Genomic DNA, 15,503 nt, shown 5'->3' with positions numbered 1-15,503 from the left:
ATCTTTGGTTTGCTGTCCCTTCAGATCTTTTATCATTTTTGAAATGGATTATCTGTTTTCTTATGGTGAGTTTTAAGAGTTCTTTGTATATTTTAGATACAAGTGCTTTATCAGGTATGTGGTTTTCAAATATTTTCTCCCAGTCTGTGGATTGTCTTTTCACTATCTTGAGGGTGTCCTTTGAAGTGCAAAAACTTTTAATTTTGATAAAGTCCAATTTACCTATGTTTTTACTTTGTTGCTTGTGATTTTGTAGTCATATTAAAAAAACTGTTACCTAATCCAAGGCCATGAACATTTACTCCTATGTTATTTTTCAAGAGTTTTACAGTTTTAGTTCTTACATTTAGGTTGATGATCCATTTTCAGTTAATTTTTGTTTCTGGCATGAGGTAGGGGTCCAACTTTATTATTTTGCTGTAGATAATCCAGTTGTCCCAGGACCATCTGTTGAAAAAAAGAATTCTTTCCCCATGGAATTATGCTGGCACCTTAGTTGAAAACCCACTGACCATAAATGTAAGGTTTTCTTTCTGGATTCTCAATTTTATTCCATTGATCTGTATATCTATCTTTATACCAGTACCACACAGATTACTTTTTCAAGATTGTTTTAGCTATTTGGTGCCCCTTAAATTTCCCTGTGAATATTAGGACCAGCTTGTCAATTTCTATAAAAAAGGCAGTTGGGGTTTGATAGGGATTGAACTGAATCTATAGATCAATTTTGGGGAACTGCCATCTTAACAAGGTTAAACTTTGCAATCCATGAGCATGGGATGTCTTCCCATTTATTTCATCGTAGTGACACTTCTTTTGTTATGTTTATTCCTAAATATTTTATTATTTTTGATGCTATTGTAAAAGAAATTTTCTTTATTCCATATTTGGGTTGTTCATTGCTACTGTATAGTAATACAGCTGAATTTTGTATATTGATCTTGTATTCTAAAACCTTGCTGAACTTGTTTATTTGTTGTAATAGATTTTTAAAAATGAACTCCCTAGCATTTTCTATATACTGTATCATTTCATCTTCAAATAGAGATAGTTTTGCTTCTTCCTTTCCAGTCTGGATACCTTTCATTTCTTGTTATCTAATTGTGCTGGCCAGAACCTCCAGTAAAATGTTGAAAAGGAGTGGTGAGAGTGGACATCCTTGCTTTTTTCCAGATTTTAGGGGGAAAGCTTCTAGTCTTTCACTATAAAGTATGATGTTAGGTGTGGGTTTTCCATAGATACCCTTTCATAGGTTGAGGAGGTTCCCTTCCATTCCTAGTTTGTTGTGTATTTTTGTAATGAAAGGGTGTTGGATTTTTGTCAGATGCTTTTTCTGTGTCTACGACATGATCATGTGATTTTTGTGCTTTATCCTACTAACATGGTGTATGACATTTATTGATTTCATATTTTAAACCAACCTTCCTTCCTGGGATAAATCACACTTAATCATAGGGTAAAATCTTGTGTGTGTATGTATGTATGTGTGTCTAATCCTAGGGACTCTAAAATACAAGGCTCAGGTCAGGAACCCCTCTTGCTCAGATCTAACCCTCAGATTGCCTCTTTGTGAGGCTCCTTTCCCCCTTAAGACTATCAGTAAAAGACACGATGTGCTCATTATACCTGAATAGAAATTAGGAGGGAAAACTTCAGGCCACATTCTCCCAATAGTTTTGGAGACTGATAACACAGTTATGATTTATTGAAAACTTACTATGTACTCAGGCATTGTTCTAAATCCTTTACATCTGTTAACTCATTTGATCTTTGCAACAATGCTATTTCTAGAAAAAGAAACTGAGACTCAGAGAGGTTTAGTAACTTATTCAATATTAACCACTGGAGAGTAGCAAAGCCATAATCCGGGATATGTTATGCAAAGAAAACTTTCTGAACACTCAGGGGAATGAAAACAATTTGGGGAGGTTTTTCTTTTCTTTTTTCTTTTCAAATGAGAACTTTCAGTATGTTATGTAAATATCCTCTCTTCTAAGTAAAATGGTCTCTTATTGATCTCCTGAACCATTCCTGCCTTATGCTTCAGAGCAACCTAGTACTGAGGCTTAATATTGAGAACAAGAGGTAGAGAGAAATAATTTCTGGATTATTCATTTCAAGTATAGCCAAATTTCCCATTTAGTTGAGAACCAAATCCATCAGTCACTAATATTATTTAAAATTCTAAAAATTCTTCATTTTTCTTTAGATTTGAAAAGCTTTGCTCTCTAAATGTGATCTTTATTACTTTTGGGCCAAATCTTTTCCCAAGGCACACATTTCCATATTCTTAATGAATAATGGAAATTTACTTCAAAGCCAACTTTTGTGAATGTTGCAATTCCATGAAGATACATGCCATCTTTTTGAAAAAAAAAAAATTTTTTTTAAGATATGTTGTAGGTTTACAGAAAAATAATGCAGAAAATACCAAGTTCACAGAGTTCCCCAAATATCACCCCTCTCCTCCACAGTTTTGTCTATTATTACCATTTTCCATTAGTGCGGTCCTTTGTTACAATTAATGAAATAATATTATAATTGTACTATAAAACTATAATCCATAGTTTATATTAGGGTTCACTGTGCTGTACAGTCCTATGGATTTTTTTAAAAAAATTTTATTCTAGTAACGTGTATACAACCTAAAACTTCCCCTTTTAACTACATTCAAATACATAATTCAGTGGCGTTAGTTACGTTCAAAATATTGAGCTACCATCACCACCATCCGTTACCAAAACATTTCCATCACCACAAACAGAAATTCTGTACCATACCAATTAAGCATTAAGTTCCCATTCCCTACATGTATTCTAGTTTCTGAATCTATGAACTTCCTTATTCTAATTATTTAATGTCAGTGAGATCATATATGTGTCCTTTTGTGTCTGAGTTCACTAAACATGATATCTTCAAGTTTCATTCATGTTGTTGCATGTATTTCAGAGTTTCATTCCTTTTGAAGGCTGAATAATAGTCCATTGTATGTATATACCACATCTTGTTTATGCATTCATCTGCTGATAGACAACTGTGAATAATGCAGCTACAAACATCAATGTGCAAATGTCCCTGCTTTCAATTCTTTGGGGTTTATACCTAGAAGTGGGATTGTCAGATCACTTGGTCATTCTGAGGAATGACCAAACTGTCTTCCACACTAGTTGCACTATTTTACAATTCAGCGAACAATGAATGAGTGTTCCAATTTTTCTACAGCCTCTCCAACACTTATTTTCCATTTTTAAAACAGTAGCCATTCTAGTTGGTGTGAAATGATATCTTATTGAAGCTTTTGATTTGTATTTCTTAATGGCTAATGACATTGAGCATCTATTCATGGGATTTTGGGCCATTTGTATATCTTCTTTGGAGAAATGTCTATTCAAGTCTTTTACCTATTTTCTAATTGGGTTATTTGTCTTTTTGTTGTTGAGTTATAGGAGTTATTTATGTATTTTAGATATTAAACCATTATCAGAGATGGGGTTTCCAAGTATCTTCTCCCATTCCATAGGCTGTTGTTTACTTTCTCAATAAAGTCCTTTAATGCACAAAGTTTTAAATTTTGATCAAGTCCCACTTATCTATTTTTTCTTTTGTTGCTCATGCTTTTGGTATAAAGTCTAAGAAACCACTGTCTTACAGAATGTCCTGAAGATGCTTCCATTACGTTTTAAGAGTTCTGGTTTTATAATTAGGACTTTGATCCATTTTGAATACATTTTTGTACATAGTGTAAGGTAGAGGTTCATTCTCATTCTTCTGCCTATGGATATCCAGTTTTCCTGGCACCATTTTTGAAGATATTCTTTCCCCATTGAGTGGACTTGGCACTCCAGTCAAAAATCAATTGGCCATAGACGTGAAGGTTTATTTCTGAACTCTCAATTTGATTCCATTGGTTGATCTATCTGTCCTTGGGCCCATACCATGCTGTTTTGATTACTGTAGCTTTGTAATAAGTTCAGACATTACACATTTGTAGTTTGGGGCATTTTGTGAGCACTCAAGTATCTTCTGTTCACATGAACCATTCCTGATAATATTATGTGAACATGTAAACCCTAACATACTTATTTTTTAAAACACCTTTATTGAGATATAATGTACATATTTACATTTTACTCATATAGAGTATATAACTAACATAGTTATGGTATCATACATGAATAGAGTGTTAGGTATAATATGGGTCTTTATGATGTAACTTTTATAGTGTAGGGCTGTAATTCTTTGAAATCCTGGTGATAGATTTTAGTGTACATGGTAGTTTGGAGCTATGTACAGCAGAAAACACATTCTTAAGCTTAATCCATTCCTGTGAGTATATAAATCCATTATAAGCAGGACCTTTTGATGAGGTTATTTCAGTTAAGGTGTGGCCCACATCAATCAAGATGAGTCTTAATCCTATTATTGGAATCCTCTGTAAGTAGAATGAAATTCAGACATACAGAAAGCCATAGCAAACAAGAAGTCAAAAGTCATCAGAACCCAGAAGAGTAAGAAGCCAAGAGAGGCCACCATTTGAATTACCAAAGACACTGCCATGCACATTGCCATGTGATACAAAAGCCAAGGACCAAGGCACCAGCAGCTGACCCCAGAACACCAGTTTCAGGAAGAAAGCATCACCTTACTGATGCCTCAGTTTTGGATTTCTTCTAGCCTCAAACCATGAGCCAATAAATTCCCATTGTTTAGGCCAATCCATTGCGTGGTATTTGCTTCAGCAACAAGGAAACTAAAACAGTATACTAGAGAAATTTTATTAGACAACACTATAGCTGCCAAAATAATTAACTTTAAACATGCCCAAAAACCTTTACAGTAACTTTGTTTTTGTAATATTCTTGCCTTAAGGAAGCAAACTGAAGATGTTTATGTCTCAAGAAGTTGAAATGTGAATTATAAAACTCTTATCTTCTGGAGTCTTGGCAGGGTTTTTTCACACTATTAATACATGAACATGTGAGGCTGTTTGAAGTTTTGGAGCATAACTGCACTAGCTTTGTAGTGTAGCCAAGGATATAGTGAAAGTTTTACAATGTGTTTCCTTTATGACTTTTGGTTATATACATGGAAATAATTTCATAGTTATATTTTTCACTATTGGTGATAATTAATCACGCCTTTTTTCATTTGCTCCAAGTTTGGAAACAAAGGAGATATAAGGTACAGGACAGATAGAAGTAAAAATATAAACTTTATTACTAATAAACGTGATTAGAAGAGAAGGCTTAGTTATATATACAAGGGTTTGCCTTGGATCATTATGATTTGATTCAGTGTGAGTGGTTTAAACAAGGGAGAGATTATTTCATACCTCAAAGCCCAGGGGTGACAGTTCCTGACTGGTAAGATTATTCCGCAGTACTGGGCACCCAGTCTCCTTTCTGTCGTGATTTACTATGCATGGCTTCGTTTCCCAGGATCATCTTGGGGTCTAGGATGTCTGCTCCAGCTCTAGCCATCATGTATACATTCCAGTCAAAAGGAAGAAAGAGGGGGAGAAGGGCAGGATGTCTCTATTTAGGCACACACCATTTTTGCTTAATGCCATTAGCTAGAGCACAGTCACCTAGCCATATCTAAGTAGGAAAGTGAGTATCCTGGGCAGTCATTTATTCATTTAAAAACCAAGAATTCTATTATAAAAGTAAAGAAAGGATATTGATGGACAACTTGTAATATCTGCCATATTGGTGAGTGAAGTTTATGCAGCAGCTGGCAGAGGCAGAACTAGACAAACACTGGCCTCCCCTATATGGAGAGGCAAGCTGTTTACACAGAGCAGAGACTACAGGATAAGTTACTGGTAAGAAGGAGAACCCAGAAGGGGCTGAGCCACACACATTCGGTTCTTTCTCATTCTTACCTACTGAGAAAGGGCAGACATGTTTCTCCTAACTAATGTTTAGCTTGTCTAAGGGACGGTACAGTGAACTGTCATAAGGCAGAAAAGCAGTACATGATTTGGCACCGCAGTAGCAAGGTTTTCTTAGTTTCTCTTTATCTAGTCTTTCTCTGTCTTCACTGTCCGTTAGATTAAGAAATCTTCCTGAATAGTCATAAGAGAGTTCTTCTTTTGGCAAAATGTCTCTGGCTGCAAAAAGTGCCAACTTAGGTACCATGGAGTCAATTCGGACGGGAATCATCAACAGGTTTGGTTCACAAGAATGGTTAAGGAATCTTCCAATATTTCCTCTATAAGTAGGATCAACAAATGTTTCCATTACCTGTCCATTATATACATGTTCCCTGATGGCTATAATATAATTTGAATCATGTATTGTTTGTAATTGAATTCTTCTCTGCACTTCAGAGAATCCTAAAACCTCACCAGCATATTCACAGACAAACTTTCCTCTTGGTATAAATTCCAAGGTACGAAGTCCCCAGCCTTTTTTATCCGTCTTGAATACCTGGAGTTGGAGCTGCAGACCCCTCTGGACCACTCTATTTTTGCACTGGTCACTGCACTGGCACATGATGTTGCATTCAAAAACTGGCTGGGTATATTTGACTTCCAATCCTATATCTCTGAGACATGAATTATCATCATAGTTCTTTTCATGCCGGAGACAGGTGCAAGTACCAGGCAGGCAGGGAGTTTTGAGACAAATGCATCCAGGAAAGGTTATTTGAGTGGGATCCATGTCTGCTCCAGGTCCGATGACATGATCAGGAGTATACTACAAAGAAGAGAAACACTGGACATCAGCATGGTATCGCTTGTATTTCAGATCTATTTCAAGCAGCTTTTGGCTGCGATAATTCCCTAATTCCAACATGTATAAAAACAAAACAAAACTGTAAAAGCAAAATATTTTAAAATAATGTCTGAAACAATATCTCCCCAATTTAAAAACTAAGATTAATTTTTAGATGTAAAATTCTGTGGTCTTATTTTGGGTATAGGTACAACAATAGGAAAATACGTTTTTGTTTCTTTTTTTTTTTTTTTTTTTTGCTTATCAGAAATTGAAAGCTTTATAACCCATTATGTTTTCCTCTTAGCTTTGGATATCAGAAAAAACATGGTTAAATATGGTGTTTGATTGCAATTAAGTGTTTTATCCTTAGATTTTGATCTTTTACCTTTACCTGATAACACATATGAATATTGCATATTTTAATAGGTTACCACAGATCCTTTTGGGGATAAGAAAGGCATACATATTAAGTAAACCATTGAAAGATGGGAGAGTTTTCCATTGTTTTTTTAAGGAATCTTTTTTTTTTTATCTGAACATGAGCTAAACTGATAAACATTCCCCGATGTTTTAAAAAGACACTATTTTTTAATAGTTCCACTGGAGTCTTCACAATGTTAAAAGCATTTGGCCAAAACATTGCAGATAAATTCCAAGAATTGTATTTGTTAATGGATATTTAGATTTATTGTTGTTTCTTATGCAAAAAATATGTCCTTATTAAAGGGATAATATGCAAAGATTTCTCAGCCTTTTAAATGTATCCATATTTTCCAATATAACATTTACAAAATGTTACGGGAAAAGAAGAATGAACTAAGTCTAAAATGGTTAATCTCTATGTGATGCCTCATCTCTCATTATTTCTTCACTGGCATAATGAAGTGTATTTTCAAACCCTTAAGATTAACATCTTTCTCAGAGCCCACCATATTTTTTCATCATGGAATAATACTTGCTCATGTGGAACCTAATTCATTTATTTATACCTGCCTTGTTCCAAAAAGGATTTAATGTAGCTTACGAAGAGGCAAGATAAATGAACAATAGGTAAGAAAAGTGAGGCAAAGGAAAAGAGAGCAAGGCAGTGAGCTCAGACACTACCAAGTGCGTAGTGGAAGTAGACTGGGTGTTTGGTTCAGCCTGAGAACAGCATTTCCAAGGGAGAAATATGATTAGATGTCTGTTTTGCACTATCCTTAAAGAACAACCTCACTGTTCAGGAGAAGCATTGACTCTTTCCAGTATGGAGACTGGAGAGAAATTTTACCAGTATGTCCTTCTGAACCATTCTTTTCCAGCATGCAGTTCCATGGGCTGTTTTTTATTCTACCATCAGTAAAGGCTGTCGGCATGCTGCTATGGCACAATTTGGTAAGGGCAGGCCTGCAAGAGACTGGTTGCATGGCCTTTAATTCAGGCATAGATTTTAGAGTATCTAGAGGAATGTACGAATAGCGTATCTTTCGGTCGATCCTCCATTAATATCATTTCTCCTGGCCAAGCTTTAGAAACGTTTTGAGCGGCATGAATAGTCACTGCGGAGGCCTCTGGGGAGCTACGCAGTTAAGTGCAAAGCCCTGTACTTCAAAAAATGCTGAGCTGGGGGGAAGGATTGACAAATGAGAAGCCTGATGAGTGGGAGTACCTGTGGGGGAAGCCAACATTCTGCTTGAAAAGTGATTTGGGGGTGGAGAGTGGAAATAGCTTCCATTGTGTTTTTTCTTACAGCTTTAGCTTAGCAGAGATGTCCTAAACGGATAAAGGATGGCTTAAAAAGAGATACCCTATCAGTCAAATTCATAGACTGCTGTCATATACAGAATCTACTTCCAACTTTTAAATGATTCAAAGTTGAAAAGTAAACGGTTACAGAAACATTTTAAGAGAGTCTTGTAGAATGAAGATTTTACTATCCATTTGTTAAACTTTTCATGAAGACTTCTTTTAAACTGATTTGTTCTTAAAAGCTCACATATTTTTAAAGTACTATATAAATCACTAAACCCTTCAGTGGGTTGTTTTTTTTTTTACAGTGATTTTTTTTTCACATAGATAACTCCTTTGAAAACCAAGTCTGACTTATTGTAGTGTTCTAACCAGGAGAGCATATTATTCCATGTTGAACTGATTTGTATATAGATAGGTATGGAAAAACACTTCTATCTGCTTATTTTTACTTATAGATTTAAAATAAGATTTTAGAGATGCTAGTGACATATTTTTTAATGCTGCAACTTTAACTTGATACCATCTAAGCTCTTTTAGGGACTTAGATTTCAAATGTTAGTTGCAGACACCTTCCAAAGGATACTAGAGACTTCTGGATAAATTTCCTATTTAAAGAAAATATTATTTTCCCTTCTGGTGCAATCACTGACCCTGATACCAATAATCACTGCAATCAATTTAACTCTGTGTGTGTCCATTTTCTCTTCCATAAAAGGTCAGTAAAATACTATTCCAGAAAGATGTTGTACCTGGCTAAGAAAAATGACTTTATTAACAAATAACCTTTTGGAAACCTTAGTCTAATTTAACATATTATTATGTAATTATCCATCTTTTCAATAACCTATTATAAAGTTATTTTTTCTCTTCAGAAACAATTTGATGCCATTGACTGGACGTTCTACTCAAGTATTTATATGTCATGCAAACTGTTAAACTTTGAGTATCTCAAAGATTATGGAAAGTGTGTCACGAATTGGGAGTCAGTTGACCTGAAGTTAAATGCTCCCAATTTGTAACACTCTTTCCATAGTCTGTACCCTTCTTCCTGTTACAAAGCCTGAGACCAGGCTGATCCAAACAGGTGTTATCCTGAGGGTTGTTTGTGCCTGCCCAAAGCCAAGGAAAGATGAAGCTTGGGAGATCCTGACCATGTGGACATATGTTTGCACCTACTCAGCATCCATTCCTCTTTCTTCTGATAACAGCACCCTGATTCTTTCCAGGAGAACCCTCCTCACTCTCAATCTCAGTGATTTAGATGGGGGTCCAGGTTGGTAGGGACCCCGACCTGGCTAATCAGAACAGCACACACTCCTGTCAACAGTACTTGGTTCCTGGAAGGCACATGGACCTAAGCCAGACCAGAAGTCAAGTTCTGGGCCTTCTGCTGAAAACAACTGTGGAAGAGGAATTTTCTTGTCACTGGGGTTATTAAACTGGTAGTGTGTAAATGTGGCATTCCCAGGTGTACCACATAGATAAGACCTATTGAGTGTGTAGCTAACCACCAGAAAGGGGAGGCAGGAATGTGAAGGGGTTGGGATGGGTGGTGGAAATAAATACTGACACTGTTTGAGTCCTCTAAAGATGCCTATAGTTACCATTCCTGAACTCTTCCATTATTCAGTACAATTTCTTCCCTTTTTGCTTGAGCCAGTTTGTGTTGTTTATCCTTCCTGAAACCCAAGTTCTGAGTTCTGACTGATATATGCAGGGTGGAAGCTGAGAAAGAATGGATCCAGTAAAAGATGTATGGCCAACGAGCAGTAAAATCTTCAACTGGGAGGTGAGACTAGGGGAAAGTGTGAAGGAGGCAAGACAGGAAAGGTATGCTACTGTGCCCTGGAACACTGGAACAGCAGTGGGCTGCTTCTTATGCAGAACAAGGAATGTCTTAAATGAGAAACGTACAGTGCTAAGCTTTGAGTTAGCAAGTGTAAAATAGGGATAATACCTATTTTGGGTGCTTATCATGAGATTTAAATAAAATAAAACCATATTCAGTGCCAGGTACTTTGCATTTTTTAAAATATTAGCTTCCTTCAATTCTTCTAGATATTATTTTTAGATGTTATATTTTTAAAAAATCATATTTATGACAAATCACTTAATCTCCTAAACATTTCCTTGTCTGTCTATCTCATTGGTTGCTGTGAAGGAAAAAATAATGAGGGAATGCATGTAAAAAGCTTACTCCAGCAACTAGCATATAAGTGTTTAATACAAGTATGCAGGAAGTATAGTAGGGTGATGAAGAAGACAGGTTCTAGAGTTAGGCTTCCCTGTTTGAAATATCAAACCAAAATTGTGTCTGGGAAAACAACTGCTATCCTCCTTTACTTATTCAACTTGAGGTAGGAAACGCCAATAGGTGACCTTCTTCATTCATCAACAAATATTGCCTTACCTCCCCTTATTATATTCAGGTGATGGGATTTAAAAACAACCTGCCAAGGAGGACATGAAGAAAGGGATTTTTAATCATTTCTTGTATTATCATTAACATTAGTTTTACTTTTTTCTAGCATATATCAAAGCACAGAGTTGATCATGCAAGAGTTGGGAATAAATGCAAAATGATCAATACAAAATGTACTAGAAACCAAGTTCTTGAAGCAATGGGTGGTTTGACAAAAAACTTGAGAAAATTTTTTTATAAACCATGGTTCCCCAAGAAACCAAAATGGAAACAGGAGATAGCATCTTGTTATGGATGGAACCACGCTCCCCACAGAGACATTTCAAGTCCTAACCCCTGGTTCCTTGGGTATGAACTAGTTTGTAAACAGGATCTTCAAAATTCCTAATAAGATGAAGCCAAAACGAATCAGGGTGTGCCTTCATCCAATATGACTGGAGTCCTTATAAGCAAAGGAAATTAGGAGACAGGAGAGAGATGGCCATGTGAAGGAGGCAGAGACTGAATTATGGATTGCTGTCAAGCCACCATCAGAATACTACAAACTTCAGAGAAAACACGATCTTACCTTGATTTCGGAGTTCCAGTCTCTAAAACTGTGAGACAAAAAATTCTTGTTGTTTAAGCCAACCTGTCTGTGGTACTTTGTTAGAGCAGCTCTTGCAAACTAAGTCACATATTAAAGAGGAAATATACTTGCTTGACTACTCTCATCCACAACAATTTCTCCCTTCTCTGAACTAGACCTGCACTTATTGTTAATAGCATGACCTATAGACCTAAATGGCGTAGCCTGTAAGGCTCTCTAGATGTGATAAATGTGTTAGTCTTGTCTTTCAAACAAATATATAAATCTCAAAGAAAAGTAAGGTCATGTGGTTTGGGGTATGGTGGTGTGGTGGGTTCCTAACCATAGTATTAGACATAGAGCAGGTGCTACGAAGTATTTTTTTGATTGTTTAATTGCAGTTCTTGATAAACTTTGATTACAAGTTTGACTTTTCTGAGTTGCATTCTGTACCAAACCCCAGAAACTGAAGTATAACACTGGAGATATTCTTGACTTAAAACCTGAGCCTTGATTCTGAAGTGCTGTGAAAATCTTCATTCCTTTTTTGGTTGTTTTGAAACACAGCTACAAGAATCTTTGTACTTGGCCTCTAGCCCCATGAGTTTGTTTTTGCTCCAAGCAGCTATTAGGAGACTGTGTGCCAGATAATTCTCCTCAAGGCCCAGTTGAGATCTTAAAAAATGATGTTTGAAGCTGGTTTCAGACACCTGAAAGGTGGTTACAGCCAATTCTTTGCTCAAGAGAATCAGTTAATTTATTTTCTACTTGGCTTTCAATACTGATGGCATTACAATATGTTTATTTCCAATCTGGACAACTGAATGTTCTTTTTGCCTTTTATAAAGTACCCTAAAGTAAATAGGCACAAAGTTATTTTTGCCTTAATTCTTATCTGAGCATATGCCTGCTGTCTTAGTTTACCAAGTTTGCTATAAGAAATACCATAGACTGGTTGGTTTAAACAACAGGAATTTGTTGTCTCACAGAGTTGGAGAGTGTAAGTCCAAAATCAAGGTGTCAATAGGCCATGCTTTCTCCAGATTCTGTAGTGTTCTGGTGGTGACTTGCCATCAATCCCTAACTCAATCTCTGCCTCATCACCTGGCCATCTGTCTCCTTCTGTGTCCAAATTTCCTTTGTTTATCAGGACTCCAGTCATTGGATTAAGGCCAACCCTGATTTTCAGTTTGTTCTCACTTTAATGAATGACATCTTCAAAAACCCTAATTTAAAAATGGGTTCACATCCACAGGACTGGGACAGGACTTAAACATGTCTTTCTGGGAGACATGATCCAATCCATAACACATGTGAAGCAGGATTTGGGGCAAGCAAGCTGTTTTGACCTTTTATAAGACTGGTTTTGTTTCATGAATACATGGATGACAACTAGGTGAAGGCACTTTCAGGCTTGTCATTCAAATATTTCAAGCTTGTTTAATTTTCTTGGTAAAACTATAAGTTCCTTGAGGAAGGGATGTTGTTTCCTTTTTGTAGCTTAAACTTTACACAGGGCTGTGCATATAGATTGTGCTTAAACACTGCAGGATTAAGTTTTAGTTTTCTGATATGTACTTATCCCATCAATGGAAGGCATGAGGACCAATCACAAAATGCCTCTGCTCCCCTTTCCACAGAAATTCAGTGCTTTTTATTTCCTCCTGCAAGCTCAAGGGCAGGGATTGTGTATCTTCGTTATTTTATCTTCTGGGCCTAGCCTAACATGGTGCTCAGCACAAGATAGGCACTCAACCATTTGCTGGATAAATATATATTAGTGTTTTTGATCTGGCATTCAGCACTGATTTGTTTTAATTAACCTTTCAGGGACCAGTGTTTAATATGGTGCCAGTCAACCATATTTTTAACCATAAACTACTAAAGGCAGTTGGAGAAATAATAACCACTTCTGACATTAATATCCTGCTCTACCCTTTGAAAACTGCTATGGACTCCTTTATCTCATTTGATCCTTACAACAACTCTAGGAATAAGGGAGGACAGATAGTGTTGAATACTGATTATGGATGGGAAAAGGAATATGAATTTTTAAATTCTCATTTCCACTTTGCAGAGAAAGAAACTCAGACTCAGAGAGAAGTAGCTAAGATGGTGTTCTAGTTTGCTAATGCTGCTGGAATGCAAAACACCAGGAATGGATTGGCTTTTATAAAAGGGGGTTTATTTGGTTACACAGTTAAAGTCTCAAGGCCATAAAGTGTCCAAATCGGGTACCTTCACTGGAGGATGGCCAATGGTGTCTGGAAAACCTCAGCTGGGAAGGCACGTGGCTGGTGTCTGCTCCAAAGTTCTGGTTTCAAAATGGCTTTCTCCCAGGACATTCCTCTCCAGGCTGCAGTTCCTCAAAAATGTCACTCTTAGTTGGACTTGGGGTATTTGTCCTCTCAGCTTCTCTGGAGCAAGTCTGCTTTCAACGGCCGTCTTCAAACTGTCTCTCATCTGCAGCTCCTGTGCTTTGTTCAAAGTGTCCCTCTTGGTTGTAGCTCCTCTTCAAAATGTCACTCACAGCTGCACTCAGTTCCCCCTGTCCATCAGCTCATCTATATGGCTCCAGTGACTCAATTTAGGCCCACCCTGAATGGGCGGAGCAACACCTCCATGGAAATTATCCAGAGTCATCACCCACAGGTGGGTAGGGCGCATCTCCACAGAAGCACTCAAAGAATTACAATCTAATCAACACTGATAATGTGTGCCCACACAAGATTACATCAAAGATAATGGCGTTTGGCGGACACAATACATTCAAACTGGCACAGACGGCTAAACTCTAAACCTAGCTCTCCAATCTCCAAGTCCAGCATTCTTTCTTTTTAGGCCAAGAGGTGAGAAGCTACAGCAAAAAGGGCTTTGAAATAATAATGGGAGTGAACATTTATTGAGCTTACGGAGTGAACATTTATTGAGCTTACAGTGAAACAGGCACTGTATTTTAATTTAGAACAATCCATGAAAGAGGTAATGTTATTTTAACTGCACACAGGTGGAATCCAACGCTTAGGGAAGCTAATTCATCAGCTAAGTGGCAGAGAGGGAGATCTCAGCTAAATCTGACACTAGTGGCTAAGTTGTTAGGTATGCACTACACTGAGATCTGTTTACAGTTCCCACGCCTTAGGTTACAAACGAGAAGCCTAAAACCAGAGAGGCACGTGATTTGCCCTGGGTCCCTCAGTGAGCTCAGGAGACAAACCAGTTCAAGAACCAGGACAAGTCAGGTTTCCAGGGGTCTTTCCAAGAGACCTCACCAAACCTCCATGTTCCATGGGCAAAAAGGGTAATTCCTTTGTTCAGATCACACGGCGAATTCGTGGGAAAACACCGAAGCCTGTGCGTTTAAACAGCTATTCCGGCGCGCAAAAAGCAGTACGAAGGGCTAAGAAAGGACAGACTTGAAACCTGCCGGCAGTCGGATCACGCACAAGCGCACGACCTTGTGGTTGGCTGCGCGCGCAGCTCTCCTGGCTGCCTAGCCCCGCCCCTACCTGAAGGGTGCCGGCTCGACCCGGGGGGTCGCGCTCAGCTGCCATAGCTGCCTATAGCCCCGCCCCTACCTGAGAGGTGCCTGGTCGCCCCGGGGGTCGCGCTCAGCTCTCCTGGCTGCCTAGCCCGATCCCCTACCTGAAAGGGCGCCGGCTCCGACTTCGGGGGCCACGCGCTCACAGGCAAGTTTTCCAGGCCGTGCGCGACATCCGCTGGCTCAGTCGGCCCCCCGGGCTCCTCAGCCGTTTCCATTCCAAAAGCCGCTTTTACTACACAGCTTCCGCTAACATTTAGCCCCCTCAGGGTGTGCCTACCACTTTCACAGTCTCGGGCTTTCCAGAAAGTCCCGCGGCCCCATCGCCTCATGGGAGTTGTAGTTTTTTTGTACTGCGCACAAGGGGCTGGTGACTGTTTTGGTCTGGCTTCCCAGTTTGTTTTTGGCCAGGTGCACGCACAGATAATTGCTAAACCACATAAGGTACGGACATAGTTTTGGAAATACTTGGAAGTTTAGATACATTTTTTGGGGAAGAGTTTCAGAAGAATTTGTGTT

At 38.0% G+C, this 15,503-nt stretch overlaps 1 protein-coding gene across 1 annotated transcript; it reads right to left on the bottom strand.

The window, feature by feature from the left end:
* Positions 1-3,737: 3,737 nt before the first annotated feature.
* LOC119507428 (histone-lysine N-methyltransferase SETMAR) lies at positions 3,738-15,254 on the bottom strand. The gene is made up of 2 exons (XM_037800602.1): positions 15,089-15,254; positions 3,738-6,701 (listed from the first exon to the last, which is right to left on the bottom strand). The coding sequence occupies exons 1-2, from the start codon at positions 15,200-15,202 to the stop codon at positions 5,913-5,915; spliced, it is 903 nt and encodes a 300-aa protein (XP_037656530.1). The 5' UTR covers positions 15,203-15,254; the 3' UTR covers positions 3,738-5,912.
* Positions 15,255-15,503: the final 249 nt, after the last annotated feature.

Source organism: Choloepus didactylus, chromosome 1 (genome assembly GCF_015220235.1).
Source record: "Choloepus didactylus isolate mChoDid1 chromosome 1, mChoDid1.pri, whole genome shotgun sequence".
Lineage (NCBI taxonomy): Eukaryota > Metazoa > Chordata > Mammalia > Pilosa > Megalonychidae > Choloepus > Choloepus didactylus.
Note: the sequence above shows the minus strand (reverse complement) of the source record. Positions and strands in the feature narration are given on the sequence as shown.